At 42.3% G+C, this 20,263-nt stretch overlaps 2 protein-coding genes across 5 annotated transcripts in view; one reads left to right on the forward strand and one right to left on the reverse strand.

Annotated features, from left to right (window-relative positions):
* The first annotated feature begins 795 nt into the window (after nucleotides 1-795).
* Nucleotides 796-6,328, forward strand: ngb (neuroglobin). 2 transcript variants are annotated; one of them, XM_064328789.1, is made up of 5 exons: nucleotides 796-1,046; nucleotides 1,195-1,432; nucleotides 2,416-2,524; nucleotides 2,805-2,924; nucleotides 3,490-6,328. In XM_064328789.1, the coding sequence occupies exons 2-5, from the start codon at nucleotides 1,335-1,337 to the stop codon at nucleotides 3,640-3,642; spliced, it is 480 nt and encodes a 159-aa protein (XP_064184859.1). In that variant the 5' UTR covers nucleotides 796-1,046; nucleotides 1,195-1,334; the 3' UTR covers nucleotides 3,643-6,328. The 2 variants fall into 2 exon arrangements, with proteins under 2 accessions (XP_064184859.1, XP_064184850.1); XM_064328780.1 differs by having other exon boundaries at nucleotides 797-1,046; nucleotides 1,282-1,432.
* A 4,738-nt stretch (nucleotides 6,329-11,066) lies between these two features.
* The window catches only part of tmem63c (transmembrane protein 63C), a 59,797-nt gene continuing 50,600 nt past the window's right edge, over nucleotides 11,067-20,263 (reverse strand). For all 3 annotated transcript variants that reach the window (XM_064328816.1, XM_064328801.1, XM_064328806.1), the window contains 4 exons: nucleotides 19,041-19,208; nucleotides 17,336-17,451; nucleotides 17,063-17,137; nucleotides 11,067-15,117 (listed from right to left, as the gene is read on the reverse strand). In XM_064328816.1, the coding sequence (XP_064184886.1) occupies nucleotides 14,893-15,117; nucleotides 17,063-17,137; nucleotides 17,336-17,451; nucleotides 19,041-19,208 (584 nt within the window). In that variant the 3' untranslated portion in view covers nucleotides 11,067-14,892. The remainder of the gene's footprint in view (nucleotides 15,118-17,062; nucleotides 17,138-17,335; nucleotides 17,452-19,040; nucleotides 19,209-20,263) is intronic.

Raw genomic sequence — 20,263 nt, forward strand, 5'->3', positions numbered from 1 at the left:
TTTTATTTTGTTTTCATTATTAAAAGGACTGCCATATAACTACGTTCAAGTCACTCTGAAAATACAGGGAAAATGTGCACCAGTCATTTGTAAACCATTGTCTGAACAAACAGTCACAAAAAAAAAACTATAAAATGATTTTGACAAATGTTTACAATATATAATTGAAATAATTCCTTTGCCTGGTGAAATATTCAAAGCCATTGAATATTAGGAAACAAATTAAATGATGCTCTTGTTAAAAAACTTTCACATTTAATCAACATATGTGTACTTAAATTTAAGTCTACAAAATAGTTTTTGTTAAAATGGCTTAGAATGTGGTTTAGTTTAAAATGTATAAGTTGTGCAGTGTAGGCTATATGACATCCATGTAGGCTGAAAAATGCATAATACACATGGTTGCAGAAACAATGTTTTGTTACTGAAATACATTTATGTAAGGACGCTGCATTTTAAAATGGTCATTGTAAGTTTACATAATGTACATGAGTATTTTTTTCATGTGAATAATCATTTTCCATAACAGTAATGTACCAAAAACAAAAAATGAAAGCCTCCTCTCCTGTTAGTCAGACAGCGACATTAGTCCCTCAGGTGTTGATTGATATCCACCTATGCAAGGATTTGGGGGTGAGAAAACAGGACAGTGCTATTAGTCGTGGGTTGAGTGCAGCCACCTGCAGGAGGAGCTGCAGCCTGAGGGGGGAGAGAGAGAGATGGAGAGAGAGAGAGAGAGACAGGGAGAGAGAGACAGAGAGGGAGAGAGAGGGAGAAAGAGAGAGAGAGAGAGAGACAGACAGAGAGAGTGAGAGAGAGAGAGAGAAATGCCTCCTTCAAATGCGGGAACAAAGCCACAACACTAGAGAGCACGAAGAAGAGAGATAGCAGTCAGAGCGACAGATAAGCACTGTGACTACTTCATCTTACTGTTACTTTGACCGATTTGAAAGCACACGGGTACCAAGCATCTCCACACTTAGACCCCAGCCTAACAGAGAACGAAACAGAAAGAAAGAGTGGATTTTCAGTCTCTGCAGCCAAAGGTATTCCTCATCTCCTCGCTTGGGTCTGGGTTTGGGCAAACGCAACTGACATGCCTTGGTGTGACTTTGCTAGTACTATCAGCTGTTATGATGCTTTGCCTGGGCTTGCTGTTTTGGAGTGGTTTTGAGGATCTGTGTTCTGTTTTAGGAGTCAGCATAGATGTTTCCCTGGACAAGTCTCCAGGGGTGTAATGGGTCTTGCAGATCAGTGAAGTCTGCATTGATTATGTGTCAGGTTGATGTGATCTGGAGGCAAAGGGGAAGCAGGACTTGCACACCAACGAAAACATGGAGAAGCTGACGGGGAAAGACAAGGAGCTTATCCGGAACAGTTGGGAGAGTCTGGGTAAAAACAAAGTCCCTCATGGGATCGTCATGTTTACCAGGTACCGAGACCCCAAACTGTCCTGCATTGTTTTTATGAGACGGGCAGTGCTAAAGGTTGCAGGCATACCTGAGATGGACCACCACAAATGAAATTGGTTTCTTAATGTTCATGTATGTTTGTACCTGGATGCATTCACCAGTTCATATCCATGCTCAAACCATTTCTCTGTGCGTGTGTGCATGCATATATGCGTGAGTGTGTGTGTGCACGTGAGTGTGTGTTATTGTGCCTGCATGACTGATATCCATCATTAAATTTGTCTTGTGTATATGAAGACAAGGTTGGAGTGTTCCTGAACCAGCGTACAATTCTGAAGGTGTTTACATCAGTAGTATGTTCGCCTGTCATATATGCTTTCAGCTGTCTCTTGGGTAACAGCCTTGTTTAAATGCAGGAAAGTGTCCAATATGTTTGAAAAGTGAATTAATAAAGACAGACATGCTCTTCTTAGTTCTTAGTCAATGTTGTGTTAATGACCCTCCCACACATAAACACACGGAGAGACAGGGAACCGAAACAGCCGGCACTTCATCCTCCCGCTATACTGAAACCAGCGGCTTTAGTTGTTGCTTGGCGACAGCAAGATCTTTCTGCCGCTACAAGAGATGCTCAGAAGGAAAAAGCAAACAAATTGTCTTGCAGGCTTGCTTTGACACCTATGTAATACTGCAGAACCATTTAAATTTGTCATTCCGTCATTTCTGCTGGTTCATTCGCATTAACCAAATGAAAAAAATGATTGTCATTTCACTACGCTGCCATAACAAGGACATGCAAGGCAAGATGTAATGTTTTAAAAATAGGTTGAGTATTAAAAAAACAAAACTAATCTACGGATACTTAAAAAGCATATATATATATATATATATAGTTTAGGCTACAAAAAAAAAGGAATTGTTTGAGTTTTAAATTAACAGCCTTATTGTGCTTGTGTGTGTGTGTGTGTGTGTGTGTATGTGTGTGTTTGGGGGGGGGGGGCAGGTTGTTTGAACTGGACCCTGGGCTATTCAGTCTGTTCCGTTACAAGACAAACTGCGGCTCAACCCAGGACTGCCTCTCGAGCCCAGAGTTTCTGGAACATATCACCAAGGTGGGTGGTATCTTGCTTGCTTCATAATGAAGACCTTACCTTGGGGAACACATATCTGTGCCTACCCTACGTTTATTTGTACAGCATCTATGGCACTGATTGGGGTTTGAGCTTGAGGAGGAGGCACTAATAGTCTGAGAAGGATTATAAACTTCAATGGAATGACTGGGTATCAGTTTTTGAACTAAACCTTTTGTATATATTGATTTGTAATCATAAAACCTTCACTTGAAATGCAAAGGAGATCCTAGTTCTCTCCCTGAAGCTGTGTTTGTTACAGGTGATGCTGGTGATTGATGCGGCTGTCAATCACCTGGATGACCTCCACTCTCTTGAGGATTTTCTGCTCAATCTAGGGAGAAAGCACCAGGCTGTTGGGGTCAAGACCCAGTCATTTTCTGTGAGTTCATTTCTGTTTTCCTTGGTGGTTACATAACATACAAGTTTTTGCAGGGCAGTTAAGATTGCCCATGGGTTCCCTTCATTACAACAAATGCTCATTATTTCACTGAACCAACTTACAGGAAACCCTGGCCTCCCAATAACTGTCAAGTTTTATATCTAATTTTGAGATTCAATGGCATTAAAAAGCAAATGCTTGTGCAATTGATGTTATTTATGATCCGTGTTTGTAACGGCAGATCTTTTGTGTGTGTGTGTGTCTGTGTGTACGTGTGTGCGCATGTGTCCATGCATATTAATGTTGGTTTGCATGTCTGTGTGTAAATGTGTATGTGTGCTTGTGACATGCTGTGTGTATGTGCATGCATTTATGCATTCATACTTTTGTGCGTACATGTCTGCATACGTGTGCATTTTTCACTTGTTTTCATGTGCTTATTTGTCTCCATAAATGCCTATGTGTGATTCTATTCATGTATGTATTTGTGCATTCATTCCTGTGCACTTGTGTGCATGCACATCTGTACACATGCATGCATGCACGTGTGTGTGTGTGTGTGTAGGTGGTGGGCGAGTCTCTTCTTTACATGCTGCAATGCAGTCTGGGCCAAGCCTACACCGCCCCTTTGCGCCAGGCCTGGCTAAACATGTATGGCATCGTGGTGGCAGCCATGAGCAGCGGCTGGGCGAAAAATGGCGAACACAAGAGCGAGTAAGCAACCCGAGCGCAAGACACCAGGCCCACACTTGGTGGCCTGTTAACTTTTGGAGACTTGAAGTTGAGGCTTGTGCAGCTTTACAAGGGAAGAAAAACTTGCTACCGTGCTGTTCTTTCTTCCAGCAGGGTCACTTTGTGGTAGAGGCAAGATATTGTCAGGTTTGATGTGCCATCCAATGGTCTTAGCAGCAGCTGTGCTTTGACGTTTATGGCAGGTACCCAGCCAGTTATGTGTGTGAAGTCCTAACAGCATCGCTGTAGCATTGCAACTACATGGTAACATTGTGACAACATCAGAATATCATAAGAATACCTTTTCCTGGTGATGGGTGTGCTCTATCTTTATTGAACACTTAGGAGCACAAGGCTAGGTTTGGATTGTACATGCTTTGCACATATCAGCTTCACATACCTACTCAAACAATTATGATGCTAGTGATGGTGTTGTGATGTTTCTAATGCAACTTTCACAATCTCAAATACTGAGAAGAAAGTGACCAGACGCCATGGCCCAAATTTGTGATTTTTACTGTGAATTCTATGAGAATTGTGGTGCACCCTCTTTCCCCGAACAATACAAGGAACATTCCATACTTTATAGACCTGCTGAAGGACAAACTATCTTGGTGAAGAGGTTTTTGGAAAGCTTTGACTTGCACTGTCCACACTTTTGGCATACGATGCCAATATATATTAATTATTAACAGTCATGTCTTTTTTGTCTGATGAGGTGCTTTACCTTGTATATGTGGTATGGTTCTGGTATATATATATATATATTCTGTGCATTGATATACATGGGAATGTGAATTATCTCACCTGCAAATAATGATACTCAGTGTTGTGGATACTGCTCTCTGCACGTTTTTAGTTTAATGTTACATTGTTTTCCTAAAGCAACACATGCCATCTGTATTTGATTTCTATTTTAGCTAACTGTGCAGTATACCATCTTTTAATCTGAATATAATAATATTGCAATCTACTTCTTGGAAATTTTAGCCATTTATAGTACACAAGTAGCTGAATATCATAAGGACCAAACGTGAAAACTGTGAAAGGATAGAATGAACATCCTCATTGGCCAACAATTGACTTAACAAAACTGACAACAAAATCCCTTGGGGAAAAACATTTAACAAGACGTGCCATTCAGTCTTTACAATATGACTACTGACAAGAACTGTTATATTTGAAGTTTTGTATGTGATCTCTATGACTGTTACTATATCCACGGAGCGCCTTACTTGGAAGGTGTATGGATGCCATTTTCCTCTCCTCTTTCAGCAGAGGTTTTATCATACACCTGTTTTATCGTACACCTGTTGACCTGTGCCCGTAGGCTTCCATAGACTGTTATTTCACTTCTCTTGAAAAGACTGTTACAAGCACTCATTAGACGATGCTTATGTTGTCATTGATATTTGCTTGCTTTAGGGAATTAGGCTGATATAAGTAAGGATCAGAGCAAACCATAACAATTTTTCTGTTTGAAGTTTGTTAACATTATTGGAATCACAACTATTATTTCTGTAAAAAAAGTCATTGGCATTCATTAGTATTTGCACTGGGTTCTTGAATAGAACTATCTTTAATATTAACTAGGTTTAAATGTAGATTCCAGTGCATAATTATATATTTCTGCTGCTAATTTGTACAGTTGTTGATGCTATCTTATTTTGACCATTTCTGAATTAAAGAATAATGTTTGCTGACATAGAATATGCCAGATGACATTTATAGATGTGACAATATATTACATGAAGCTGCTGTTATATGATGTATATTGTAATTTATCCTGGTGTTCATTATTTTGAAAATGATTACTTTTATATATTTAAGTGCATAAAACTTTAGCAGAGGCCATTTGCAATCTATGGATTTTACCCAAACAACATTGTATTAGTTTAGACGAGTTTCAGTATGCCATTTGAATGGAGACAAAAAGAGAGGAGACATTCATTGTTCTATCCTGTTTTAAAATGCCCCTGAGGTTCAATACTTCCAGAAATGAAAATATCAGATTTAATTGCTGCAATCTTTTTTCAATAATTTTAATTATTGTGCTACCAATTTGATGTCCCCATAATGAATTCTCTCCTTGCCTTTGGGTTGGCTTTGAAATTCAGGTTTTTAATTTCAATAGACATAGGACAACTGTAATACATATTAATTTTTTTCTCCACTTACAATCATTGGTTTTAAAGATCCTTAAAACAGGATAGATTGGTTCTGCAGATGGTGAATTTATTGTGAAATAATTTTCAGTCTCCTAATGAGACCCTATGCAGATTGTTGTTGCCAATCTTTCTCTTTTTCTGATGGTTTCAGAGAGTAGTCTTGCTTAGTCTATTTAACTGTGCGTGTATGTTTGTGTGTGTGTGTGTGTGTGTGTGTGTGTGTGTGTGTGTGCATGTGCGTGAGTGTGCGTTTGTGACTTCAAAACTACTTTCTTTGGTAATATAACATTAAATAATATTTTGTTAGTGTCTTTTTGTCTACCTCACCAACACAGCTGCTATTGGACAACCACAACTACCTGTGACGAAAAACACATCTGGTAGAAAATACAAATACTCTCACTTCAATGAAGCAGCTTGTCAAAATATAACCATTCAGCTGTTATTGTCGTGTTACACACTGACTTGTTAAACAAAGACAGAATAAAGGTTGTCTCATGTGCACATTTGCCTCAGAAAATCATCATTCCTGTTTAGCTTGAAAAACGTGTCACGTTATTTCAGGAATTGTGTCGTCCAGCAATCAAATCAGTTGCAACTGCGCTTGATTTTCTTTCCTGCTGTTTCTCTCAGATTATGCAACACATCATGTTCTTGCTGATGTCTTCCCCCTGGCTACAGAGATGGGAATGGACTTAATCAGGCTCGCAGAGCTGGGTAGAAATAGTCCTGCATAATCACATCACATTTAATATCCAGGAGTCCTAGCGGGGTATGTGCCGATGTGCTGCCCTTTCCAAGAAAGCCGAGGACACTCTCGAAACAAAAAACAAAATACTGAACGATAACATCAGGGTCGTGATCCTTGTCTTTTGTCTCCGCAGCACTGCCGTATGGTGGAGTTTGTGTTTCGTCAGGCGGTTTTAAATTCAGTATTATCATGTAGCTGTTAATGTCACAGTCAGGGTGGCAGCTTGTTCTGTTGTTCAAGCAGTGATCCAGGGTGCCACGTTTGCCCCTATTCATGATACTTTCCTGTCTTCTCATTTCCTGGTTGTCATTTAATCAACTGCTTGTAACATTTCACAAGCCATTGAAGAACCTATGCAAATTCATGCACTGTGGGTAGGTCCTTTAAGTTAACAGCAGCGGAAAGAGGTGCCTGCTCTCTAGTGCAGTAGGATCACTACGATCTAGTCTTTTATGGAAATAATGCATTGTATACTATTTCACAAAGTTAACAAATAGTCCGTAAACATTTTTTGCTTAATACAAAGTAACAACAGTCTCACTAGGAAGGCAACAGTGTCAGCAGGAAGGCCATTTTCATTCAGTCCCATCTATTCAAAAGGGTAGGAAAAAATCTTTCATACAATCTAGGAGCCTATTTCAACTGCAAAGTATGTTTAGCTGCAGATTCTGCATGCAGGTATCTCCTTTCATGTTATGAGAACCTTAACAGGACTTGGTTTATGAGGTCCAATTAGGAGTGAAACTCCAATGGTCCTGTTATGGTAGTGGTGTTAAAATACAACAGCTTGAAGGACACCATGACCTCCTATGAAGAGGTGAGAGACCCGTTCTGTAATAGTGACGGCCAATTGAAGGCTTACGTTCTCTTGAGCCACCATTGCCATGGTGACCACCTTACCAGGCACCCCAACCATCTCATTAGCCAGGTTACCTTGTGTTACATGATTCAAGGTCTTCAACTGCAGCTCCACTAATAGCAAGAGGTGTTCAGTCTTTAATGCATCCTCTGTACTTCACTCATACTCACACATACACACACACACATGCACACACGCACACACACACGCACACGCACGCACACACACACACACACTCATACTCACACACGCACACGCACACGCACACACACATACTCATACATATGCAAAGGCATATGCAAAGGCATACCCAGACACACATGGACAAACAGATAAACAAATACTTGTGGGATGACTGAGTTGCGTTCTCATGGGAAAAATTATGAAATGATAAACAAACAGACACGAGCAAACTCATGAATATTATTTTTAGAAGTCTACAATGTCTTTTTGGTTGCAGGGGATTGGGTGTCACCATGGCAACCCCCACTCAGGTGCAGCTCTCTGGCGTCGGGCTGCGATATTGAATTGGGGGGGGGGAGGCAGTGGTGGACTCAGGCTAATCAGCTTATCGCTGTCAGATCACACCACCGGGAGGCAGTGATGCTCTGAGGGCCTGGCTGTGTCTGGCCCTGGACTGCAGGAACCCAGTGCCCAGGGTGTCAGCAGCCTGCAGAATGGCACTGTTTCTAAACGACTGAGGCTTGGACTGTGGAAAGGATGTGTTGCCCATCAAACTGCCATACAATAGCATCCCATCTGGGCCACGCATGGATATATTTTCAACACGTGAAAGACTGAAGAAATTCAAGTTGTGAGACCTGCAGGACACTGCCCTTACTGTTCAGTTTAATTTCTGAAGTTCCATTCTGAGGAATGATAATTGCGTAAGCCTTTGGTTCAGATTTTATAGGAGGTCTGACCAGCCTCGACGTAAGATCCCTACATTACCTAAGTTACCCCTATGTAACAACACAACACAAATGGTGTTCTGCACAAAGCACTGGATGTGCTAAGCCGTTTGAGGGACATTTTCATAATGAACGTCTTTAAACAACATTCCAAAGGTAGATCTCTGCAAGGAAGATTTACATATATATTTCTAACAGACAGGGCTCCTGCTAGATATTGCACTAGAGATGGTAACTAAATCTGATAGGATTTCAGAATATCACTTATTACTGACTGTAGTAGCTGTAATAGGGATGACTTGACATGAGGTCACTTGATTGGGTTTTTGAGGGGAACATTCTAGCCTAGGTGATTCTTGGAACAGCAGGTTTCAAAGCACTGTTAATGAAATCTGTCACCATTCTGGGAAGAACAGCCGCATTTCAATACGTAAATCTAAATAACGAGTGTGCCTTTCTGTGGCATGGTGGCATGCACCCCTGTCTACGTGGGAATTGATCTCACATCAATTGCCTCTCAGTTTTGACAACCACTTGTGATTCTGAGGATCTTGGCACAAATTTACACACATAATGCAGAGAATGAAGCATGCCAGGTTAAACGACTTACCATCCTACTAAAGAAAGATAAATATTTACTGAACCACTGCAAGTCACAGACTTTGCCGAGTCATCAAGCAGAAATGTGCAATAGTAGTTAAAAAAAACTATAAGGTGTAAACTTGGAATGCTAAGTTGGATATCCACTGTAGCTCTTCCTCATGCAATTGACCTGAAGGGACCCATATTTTTGTGGTGCTCAATGCTCAGAAAACTCAACAGCAATGTCTCTTTCCAAATATAATGCCACAGTTACTCACGAACATCCACAGAGCATAAGTTGTGCATGGTTTCCATTGAGAACAACTTTTTATACCAAACTAAGCTTACCGTGTACATCCGAGCAATGTCTCACGCAGTCAGACTAGTATGAAACTTGTTGTATTGAAACTACAATGTACAATCGTATTCCACTGACGTCACCGTGACACTACTCAAGTTGGAGTAGATGGAAATCATGCACAAATTAAGCTCTGTGGATGTGAGTAAAAAATGAACATATTAAGCATCTGGTAAACAAAACAAAAACCCTGATTAGTGAGTGAGATAGACACATCGCAAAATATCAAGACATAATGATTCCTTTTCAACAGGACACAAGGAAACAGCTACCCTGTTTTGAGACCTGGGAAACACAAATAGGCAGCAGTGTATTGTGGAATTCACCTTTCACAAAGCAGACTGAAACTGGGAGGTAAAAAGGTCACACGGGGGAAATGTCAGCCGATTCTGCTTCCTGAGAGCCCCTGGGAATGCAGCGATCTGCGGTGGCGGAAGGACTGAGACATTTCACTGAGGCGCTCCTAGCAACCTGCTTGGGTGTTCTTTAATCCTGGTGTGTCTGAGCTGGAGAACCACACTCCGCGACATGCGTGACTTAAACAAGTCCTGAGGCTGTTCGTTCACTGCAGTTAGTTCCAGCTATCTGTAACGGTCCCTCACAGAATATGGCGATAACATCATCACTATAAATTCATAAGTCTGAATAAGATGCTGACTGTGTTTGCAAACTTTCAAAAAGTTAGACGACAGACAAGCCCTCAGGCGCATTAACGCCCCTCACCCCCAAGTGAAATATGTCCCCCCGAATACACTCAAATTAGTTCACCTCCAACTCGGCTGCTTTGGCGGTAAGCTGTCATCCTATCTGAACCATCCAGAGCCGTGATTTGCATTTTCTCCCGCACAGCGGCAGGCCGGCCAATGAGCTCTGCTGTATGCGCGGAGGCTTGGCCCGGGTGCTTTGTATGCGCGAGCACTGCTCCAGCACAGCGGGCCATCAGGGCTGCAAGCAGAGGAGAGAGCACCTGCATACATTTACCCCACTGCGGCATGGTCAGTGGGTGAATTTGTCATCCTTAACTCCACGCCAGAGGAAATCATGCACAGCGGGGACCAGAGCTCACTCAGAGGAACTCATTTATTCCCCAAATGTATTTGTCTCTCTGCAGACGCCGTCTCGGTTTGGCATGAGGCTGCATGGCTGAAAATGGCAACAGGCAGACAGACTGGAAACATCTCTATATCTTTTTCCAGATGGAGGCAGGGCAGAGAAATTTAGGAAAACCTGGACACTTTATTGCAGTTGTATTTGCTGATAGTGCCTGTGATACAAAAACCAATCTTTTTGAGGAGTAATATATGGTTCTGTTCACTAAAAAGGGTGTAGGGTGTATTGAATGCATTTTCACTTAACATCTCTGAGATTTTCAAAAGCACACAGTAAATGGAGCAGAAACACATTACTTCTGTATCTGAACTTGCAGTCTTTGGCTGTCAGATGTCTATACTAAAGCCATCATTCTTTCCATCTTCCTCCGAGACAATGGTGTTTCATGCTAATGCGTAAAACGTCTGGCCAACGGCCAATAATGCACAAGGCGAGTCAACTGCGTGCCACGTGTGCAGCTCAATCATAAATGAGGGAATGATGTCCTCACATAACCTGGGAGGCACATGGACTCCATAGACTGACATATAAAGTATGCACCCCTTTACCCAAAATATGCACCCCTTAATCACTTCCTTGTCTGAAGGTTCTCTGCCTGGTGACCTCCTGACCTCCTCCAACTGCACAGAAACTGCACCGACCTGGGAAATAAAGAGCCGAAAAGGACAAGATGCGTGGCAGCAGTTTCCATTTTTAATTGAACTTACAGCACTTCAAAGACTCTGACACGAAACCAGCTCTGCCAGAGAGTGGTCATTACCCACAGAGTCCTTCAATCTCTGCTCTGTGTAAAATCCGCATTTAGGCCCTGATGACAGAATGTTTGTTTTCCTTTATTCTTCTGCAAAAATAAATGATTTGGAGGAGGCTATAATTAGGATTTCAGTTGGAGACTTAAACACTCATCAATTTCCTGCAAAGGATAAAAATAAGCCTGGACAAGACTGGAAAGCCACTGCACTGCCAAAATATATCCAAATGAAGAATATTTCACTTATAACTGTACATGCTTGAAATTGTAAGATCCCGTAATGATTCACAGTGGACTCCAGCTGTACTGACATATGTCGGGAGACCAATTATAATTTGGGGACATTTTGTGAATAATTATAATAATGAACATTTTTCCAGCCCTGTAATTGCATCCATTTACAATTTATTTTGTTCACACATTGTAATTATCTTTATATGTAAGACCACAGATGGAGAAGGATATCACAGGATTAATTAAATGTCCAATCTAATTGGAATTCAGTTTTATAGGTACATTCAATATTTACATTTACATGGCTGTTTGTAACATCATCTCTGCAGTATGTGTGTGTGTGTTTGTGTATATCCACAAGATGGTCTGAAATACATTTCATTTCTTCTTTTGGCATCCACTAATCATAAAAATAATAAATAATGGCATCATGAAAATAAAAGGATTAAGCCTTTATTGAAAAAAGAATTCTGAATTTTAAAGTCTGTAAAACAACTAGCGGTAGCAGAAACCCAGAGGACAGTACTGGGTGTGTTTTCATGATGGAATTCCTCTGATGTGCTTTTCAAACTGTTTTTTTTTTTTTTTTTGCAAACCCCAGCCTTGCGGTGCTCTCCTCTATTCATTTCTCAGATGGTAGAAAACACTGTGAACAGCATAATTGGCTATTTGTGGGCTTGGGTCATGTGGGAAACACCAGATTTTGGTTTGCATCCAGAGCCACTGGGCATGTGCTGCTCTTCTCCCCCCTTCTAATATCAAAAACAAATCCAAAAATCCCCTGTGACACAGCTCCTGCAATATTCACTTCCTAACACTGACAAACACCCAAAAACTCTCTCTAGGTCTGCACTTACAAGAAGAGGTCGCTCATTATTATAATCAATGTACACCAGCAACATGGAGTTCACTTCAAAATCACTACATTGCATTGTAGGAACTGTACCTGCTGCTTATTGGTTGATATGTACAGTATGATAACTGCAACAATTGGTGATGCAAGAAGCATAATAAAACACCATGCCATTTAGCCAAATATTCTACATTTTGGACTTGTTCCAGCTGAGGAGGAACTGCAATGTACAATGGAGATACTTGGGGTCATACAGATGACACTCCAAGGGTGAGTTGTCAGAAAAAGAGGGGAGAACAGGTTCTAACTGTTCAGGCCTCAGCACATAAGCATATTCTGAAGTGTTGGAGCCACAGAATGGGATATATTTAAATTCTGCCGGAATTCAGTTTGAGCCTTAGTAATCATAAGCGAGACAAGAGTCAAGAAGACTGTGGATTCTGGGTAGGATTCAACTCTTTTTGACCTTTTCACAGAGACTTCTGCTACCCTGGATCCACAGGACTCCAGGAGTAACAGTGAACAACACTGACCTCAAGGCACCTCATACTATAAGCTACTGATCCAAAAACAAAACAACAACAAAAAAAAAAACCCAATTCCAGTTCAACGGAAACACTATCAGAACAAAAGGCAAACCACTTCAGAGGCCTACACTGAAATCCCGCAAAGATGTGTTTCCCATGAATGAAGGGGTCCAATGCCTGGAAGAGTATAAATAGCACAGTTGATAAGAGACGGGGGGAGAGGTAATGTGAAATGAACTAAATCCACACCACATTCCTTGTCAGAATGAGGTTTGAGTGTCTTTGTCCCCTGGATTCCTGTCTCAGTAATTTCAGTCCATGCAGCATATGTCAGGCCATGCTGGATTGTCAGACGAAGGGGAATTTTTTTCTTCAAGGCACAGCTAGAGAACTTCAAGGACGAGACAAACCACTGTCAGTTTACATTCAGTTTGGCGAGGAGATCACCAACCCATAACCTTGCACAAAAGACATCCTGCAGTGTTACAAAATCAACAGACTTTATGACAGGTACGTAATAGGAGCAAATGAATAACACCATAGAAATGTACAAGAAATTTACACTGCTAAGCATTGGCACCAGTATGGGGGTCAGCCAAGAAAAGGGAGAATGTCTTCAGGATGGAACTACATATAAGGAGACCTCTATGAGCAATTGCACTTAAAGCTTATTCTCAAGCAAGTCTGCCTTGCCTCATACAGTGCCACTGCTGCATTCTCAAACAACATGCGGAGGGGGTCAGAAACTTGGACGAGGTTCGGGCTACATATCCCAAGATGCAATGTGGAATCAGGCATAATAATCTGAGTCATAGCCTGGTAATATGTTTCTTGGCACTCTTGATAACTGACTGTGTTTCTCAAATTTGAAATGTATTTTTCTGTACCAGCACCAGAGTTTATTAACCGTTGTGTCCGTTTTCCTCGGTGCTTTCGAACCCAGTTCATTACCAATTCATTTTTGTTTCTCCTTTTGCTCTGTAAAGGCCATTTTATCGCCAGCAGGTGCCTTTCGTTGTAATGAGTTTACAAGCAGGTTGGATATTTCACCACTGACATTACAAACCACCGGTGGAAATAGCAATTATGTTTTAAATAATAATAATAATAATAATAGGACAAGAATACTAACCGCAATGATAATAATCATAGTAACAGCAATAAATGTTTTGAATAGATAGAACAATAAATCCCCCAAGTACAGGACATAGCCTCAGCTGTGTTCCCTTGCCTTTGGTCCCACACAGGAAGCGTTTTACACCCTTTGGCTCCACACACTGCCCTGTGCCATTGCCTCCTGTGTGCACTGCGCTCTCACTGCAGATGGCTTCACAGACCTCCATTCCACCTCTGAGACATGGCAGAGCCCTCCCGCCTGCTTCCCAGACCGTGGTGGGGGGGTGGGGGGGAGGGGGGGTGGTGGTGTGGTGGGGGTGAACCGATGCTGACAGCGCCGGGTTTCTGTGATGAATGTTCAGGCGGCGCCGAGGGGTCAGGAATAAGCCATGCTGCCAACGTTCACCTGTCACAGTCGACGTCCCATGCCACCACCGACACAGGCATCTGCTCCCCGTCCTCCGGCGAAAGCCGGCACGGACACGCAGACCAAAATGTGCCAGGCTTCAGAAAAGGGAAAAAAAAAAAAAAAACCTTGAGAAACGGCAGAAAGGAGTGGGAGAGCAGCCGTCGGAGAAGACGTCTGGCTCGGCGCCTGTCGGCAGCACGCAGCGAGGACATTTTTTCAATAGAGAGAACTGGTTATTCTCCTGGGTGAGGAGGCTTTGCACTCAGGGTCTGTGCAGTTGGAATATGTGGTCATTTCGTCGCTCTGATACCCTGGTCCGACGGTGTCAGACACTGGGAACTGGCATCGCTAACTCTTGGGGAGGAGGGACTGTATCAGCAGTGGAACCAGTGAGCCGAGCCCATGGTTTCAAAGGCTCAAACAGGGAGGAGGTCTAGGAGCTCTCCGGTAAGCTTTGAGTTAGAGGCTTTGAGGCAGTTGGGTTGAATGTCGAGTTTGAAGGAAAACTGCAGCGCATTTCTCATTCTTTAATTTCTTGGCGGTGTCGCATTTGAGAGCAGGCTGTCCCTGCCCAAGATTGCGGGGGTATTTGTGGGGTGCATGGGTGTTACTGGTAGCCCTCCTGGGCATCTGTGAGGGGGCTGGAGGAAAAGGGGTCCTGGGGCTCCTGGGGCTCCTGCAGCTCCGTTTCGTAGGTCTGTGACTGGGCCTCCTCCTCTGGCCCCCGGGAGGAGCCTCGCCGGGTGCCCATGGTGCCGTAGCTCTGGTGGGCTGGGGACGCCATAGGAGTCAGGCCCAGCTCCGGCTCCTGCAGCACTGATGCAACAAACAGCTGAGGGGAAACAGGAGACAGAGGGTCAGCCTCGCAAACAGCAAGATCACATTGCTAATAAGAGAGGCTCATCATGAAAGTGAACCTGGCATCTCAGAGAGCCATCAGTGAAGGTATCGGTAGAAGTTCATCATTACGTTAATTGAGATAACGTTACTAAAAATCTTCAAAATATGCTATGACATCATCACAGTTGTTACAGATGTTCAGATATAGTGGAAGGGCATTCAGTACTCTGCAAAGTACATGATATCTGACACCTTGAATTTCTCATTCTTGGTTGTTTCTACGATTACTAGGTATGGGCTTTATGAATATGAATTATGATAGGAATCTCTGAGGTTCAAGGTGTTAACTTTGAATGACATTTACCTAAAGGTATTGCATAAGTGAATACAGCCCAAAAATTATGCATTTACATATTGCTACTCTAAATCTCACCATGTGCATGTAATGATTTACATAATATTTTTATAGGATGGACAGAATAGCAGAAAATAATGGCCGTTTTTATAGCTCCACTATAAACGTGAACCTGGCCATAAGCCAGAACAAGGGCAAAGCATAGAGATCTATAGTACTGTGTAATGTGGAGCACCTCTAAAAGGGATGTTTGATAGTCACCATTTGAATTGGTAATCTGAGAAGCAATGATGTCTCATTCTGACAACAATTACATCCAATGAATGAAATCAAGCACTACCATGGATACATTTTTTTTGTTTTTTGATTGTATTTTTGCACGAACCATTTGGGCAAGATGCCCTTCTTCAGCATGCCAAAAGTAACAAACCGCAATACAGGCATTGTGAATCATGAATCATTCACCTGTTAACAGGTTGCGTCATGTGGGCCAATCACATACAAGAACAACAAACCTCATTAAGTACCTTTGGCATTGATAAATTTAAATAATAGATCCAAAAATTTTCTCTCTCACAGAGGATTTTTTTTTTGATTTCCTCCCCTATACAGCATCCTTACAGCTTCAATGCCCATGTATTCAAATTTATCAGGATCAGCACCCATTTTAATTCAATATATTGAGTTGAGAGAGTTTTTTTCATAACAACAACTAATTAAATACTCTTATGCCTGATTGAAAGCTGGGACCTGTTTTATCCAGGTTGATGTATTGAATGCGGTAGTTTGTATGCATGTATCGGCATACTACCCTCGCAACATGCATTGGAACATCTAAAAATAAATATTTATTAGGCTAACCAGCTAAGGTCTATAAATAAATATTAGTTCAATCTTGAAATTCAGGTGTGGCAGTATATTAAGCACAGACTAGCAATTTGCTGCCTGTGGTGACATTATGCATTCCCCTAGAGATACCTCGTAAATCAGCCCTTAAGTGTTAAGTGAGTGGAAAGCTGGCGAATGGAATTCAATATAGCTAAATGTAAAGTTCTACATGCGGGAACATTAAAAAAAAAAAAAAAAACATAAGGCAGGACTACTTTATGGGAGGAACAAAATTGGAATGTGCTCAATTTGAAAACGACTTGGGAATAAAAATTGATCAAAGCCTTTTGAGGTTCTAGGTACTGTGCTGTAGCAGGAAAAAAAGGAATACAGGATGCTGAGATATATAGCCAAAATAGTGTAACTCCAAGGAAGTTATACTCAAAGACGTTAGGAAATATTTTTTCACACAGTGAGTAGTCTCTGCATGGAATAGCTAGCCAGGTCATGTAGTAGAGGCAGAAACTCTGGGGGTTTTCAAGACCAGGCTTGATACGTGCTAGATACTATCTTGTTTGTAGATAAACCAAGTACTCAGTACACTTTAGTGGTAAGCAAATGGCAAGCATGTTGGGCTGAATGGCCTGTTCTCGTCATTATGTTATGTTATACGTTACCCCCAGAAATGCCTTGTAAATTTGGCCCTAAGTGTAAGAGGGCTAACAGAGAGGAAAGGGTGGGAGGCGCTACATACATTGGAGTTTGGCGTGGATGACACACTGCTCCTCTCTGTGTCATTGAAGCCTCCTTCTACAGGCTGATCAGACATCTGAAATTGCACAGCACAGCCTCAGTCACTAACAAGCAAGTGCACACACACACGCACACATACATACACTTAATCACATACACATATGCTTTATCAGACTCTCATTTCAGTTACTGCACACAGTGAGTGTTACATAATTCTTGGCCATCGGCAACAAGAATCCCAGACCTAAACTAATGTCCTAAAGTAATGGCTGACCTGGTAGCTGGTAGGCTTGGCAGGCTGTAGTTTCTTCAGACATATGCGGAAGAGGGAGAAAGCAATGCAGGACAGCAGGGACACAAAGGTGAAGAGGGTGATGGGACGCATTGGACCTGGGCACAGGAAGAGAACACAACCCTAAGGACTCTCATCACCACAGACACAAAAAACACAATAAAACTCCTCTCACTAACATATGCTATGCCAGATTATTACTGATCCTATTATTACTGTATTTGAATCGCTGTCCTCCAGGGGTCCCTGTATGAATTTTAATTGCACAATCAAGTGACTACTTACATTGGCGTAGGAACCGGGTGGGACGTCCACTTCCCCCCCCCGTCCCCCGCCCGTCCCCCGCCCCCCGCCCCCCCAATGTTTATAAAGAATCTAATTGTCCCCCCCCCACCCCCCCACCAACCATAACTGATCCCTCTCCCATGTAAAGCTTTCAATAAAGGCTGCAACAGCAATAAAAGTTGACTTAAAAATTATGCGGAAAGGACTGTAATGCCTGTAAACATAACGTGAATTATTGACTCCCCTCTTCACACAGTAGGAGTGGTTTACCCCCCGGCCACGAAAAGTTTGAGCTTACGAAAGCACAAATGGGATATGTAGTCAACAATTAGAGGTGAATGCTCAAGCCGATCATACTATGGACTTCACTTCCCATAACCCTTATAGAAATAAAAATGGTAAGAAGAAATTTTAGGATAGCGCTTCCCTATTTGCTTGTGTCGAAAGTTCTGCGAAAACTTTTATGACAACGTCAGCTAACGTCAGTGACTTACAGCGGTTGGAAAGAACGGTAGCGGTAATCTTATATTTGTAACGTTACCTATCAATATGCCAGCTAACGTCATTGTTAGCTAGCTAGTTGTCAATGAATGAACTATGATATCTGATAGTATGATAAGTAGCTAGCTAGTTAATAGCTGTCGGTACACTGTCTGAATGTGATGTTCACTTAACTTAGAAAACTAACAGCAGCTACACAACATCTGCAGAAGTATGCGGCACAGGCTTCTGCTTTTATAAAATAAAAATGAAAGAACTGATGAAAAAAACAGATAGCATCAAAAAACGCTAAGAGTATTTTAAAATTGATTTAAAAAAATGTAAATGCGTTTGTGTCCGGGGCATATTAACAACATGATTACAGAGCAAGGCTCTCCCGTCAATGAAACTCGCACTTGAATAATGTAAATGCAGGTGGGACACTTGATATTCTGCAGCAGAGGACCATTCAGTTACATCAGTTTTTAACACAGATTTGTGGAAATGGAATTGGATATCACCCCAACCACCGATGTGCCGCATTTTCCATCGATTCAAAGAAAAACGAACATCCCCTCTACACCTTCTTTAAAAATACTGCTGCGTGTCCAAAGTTCTAAATAATCAAATCAAGTTTAACAATTGAGCATCGCTTGCAAACATGTCCATCATCATTTGCGCGTAATTGGTGGTAATTACATAAGCAGATAATTGGGGTGGTGCAGTCAGGATAATTGCCTGATGTGTGGCTTGACAAAGAGACTATTGACCTCTTGTAGGTGGAGGACTGAAGTACATGCAAGGAAAGAAGCAGAGAGAAACCGGTGGTCTGTTTCCTCACACATAATTCAGTGCTCTCAGTACACCAAGCATATGGTATGTGAGACTGTGCATGGTCGTAAAGACAGGAAGCAGGAAGTACCCAGTCTCAGCACGGAGAAGAAGAGCAGCCAGAGCATGCAGAGGACGGGGGCCACGATGACCTGGCTAACAGCAGCCGAGTGGATGCGCTGGTTGAGCTTGGTAGGGACGTAAGCGTAGTATATGTTGTACCGGTCCACCAGGTGCTTCAGAACCAAATACAGCAGTCCTGTGACCAAAGAGACAGGAGAAGAGGTCACATCACAGAAAGACTGCAACAAACTAACCCTTGTTACATCAGTCAACGTTGGTATTTATACTGCAAATACTGTAATACAGCCAATTTATTAATGGCATATCAACTGGTGGAGCATTTATATCATATGCAGTCTGTACAGACACTACTTACAGTAATCTCTGTATTACGTATAAAAGCACAGGTTAAATGCTTTAATCTAAGCCAAGGTTAATGAACACAACAAAGAATAAAGCAGCAAAAAGATTGCATGCGTTATTTTGACCTTGAGAAGGAGTTTAAACCCTCAGTGTATAATCTCAGAAAGGCAACCAGAACTTTAGTTCTCAAGAACAACCCAGTAAGCTTTCCTGGAGCAAGGCAGGGTGCTAAACTATGCAGTCTAACTGCTATAACACATAGGCGAGTTAGGTGACACTGATTTTGAGCAATGCTATTGGTGGATGCTAGAAGACTCCAATGCCCATAAATTCAAAGGGACAAATGTGAGAAGATGCGGGGAATGCTAAGCCATGTGAAGCTATCCCAACCTTGATTCTGATTGGTAGGTGTGAGGAGCGTGTCTGTGTAGTAAACAGAGAGCCAGCACAGGAGAAGAGTGGGCGTCTGGCTCGCGGCTCTCAGCGCCACTGGGTCTGCAGCAGATTCACACAATCTGTGCAATTCTGTGCCACTCCGTCAAGGGCTGCCGGGCCGTTCGGGGAGCGCGGGGGCGTTGGAAGAGCTGCTCGGGCTCCCACACAGAGGAGACAGAGGAGCAACACTTCCACTCCATCCCACCCGCGCACGGCCACATGCACACACGCGCACACATACACACACGCACATGTGCACAAACAGACACACACACATGCATGCGTGCCCACACACACATACTGTACACACAGGCACACATATACAGACACACGTGCACACACATGCAGGCACGCACAGAGAGATATCTAAAGGCTTGGATTTTTTCCTTCAAAGGGCCATGGAACTGATGGGAAGTTGAATGATGTGTACATATCTGTAATTCATTTACAAAG

The sequence above is a fragment of the Anguilla rostrata genome, chromosome 1 (assembly GCF_018555375.3).
Source record: "Anguilla rostrata isolate EN2019 chromosome 1, ASM1855537v3, whole genome shotgun sequence".
Classification (NCBI taxonomy): domain Eukaryota; kingdom Metazoa; phylum Chordata; class Actinopteri; order Anguilliformes; family Anguillidae; genus Anguilla; species Anguilla rostrata.

What these genes read in the sequence shown, in the direction of transcription:
- ngb (XM_064328789.1), top strand. Translation starts at nt 1,335, where the DNA reads ATGGAGAAGCTGACGGGGAAAGACAAGGAGCTTATCCGGAACAGTTGG. An exon ending in TTCTGGAACATATCACCAAG is followed by an intron (nt 2,525 to 2,804) that starts GTGGGTGGTATC and finishes TGTTTGTTACAG; the next exon opens with GTGATGCTGGTGATTGATGC. An exon ending in TCAAGACCCAGTCATTTTCT is followed by an intron (nt 2,925 to 3,489) that starts GTGAGTTCATTT and finishes GTGTGTGTGTAG; the next exon opens with GTGGTGGGCGAGTCTCTTCT.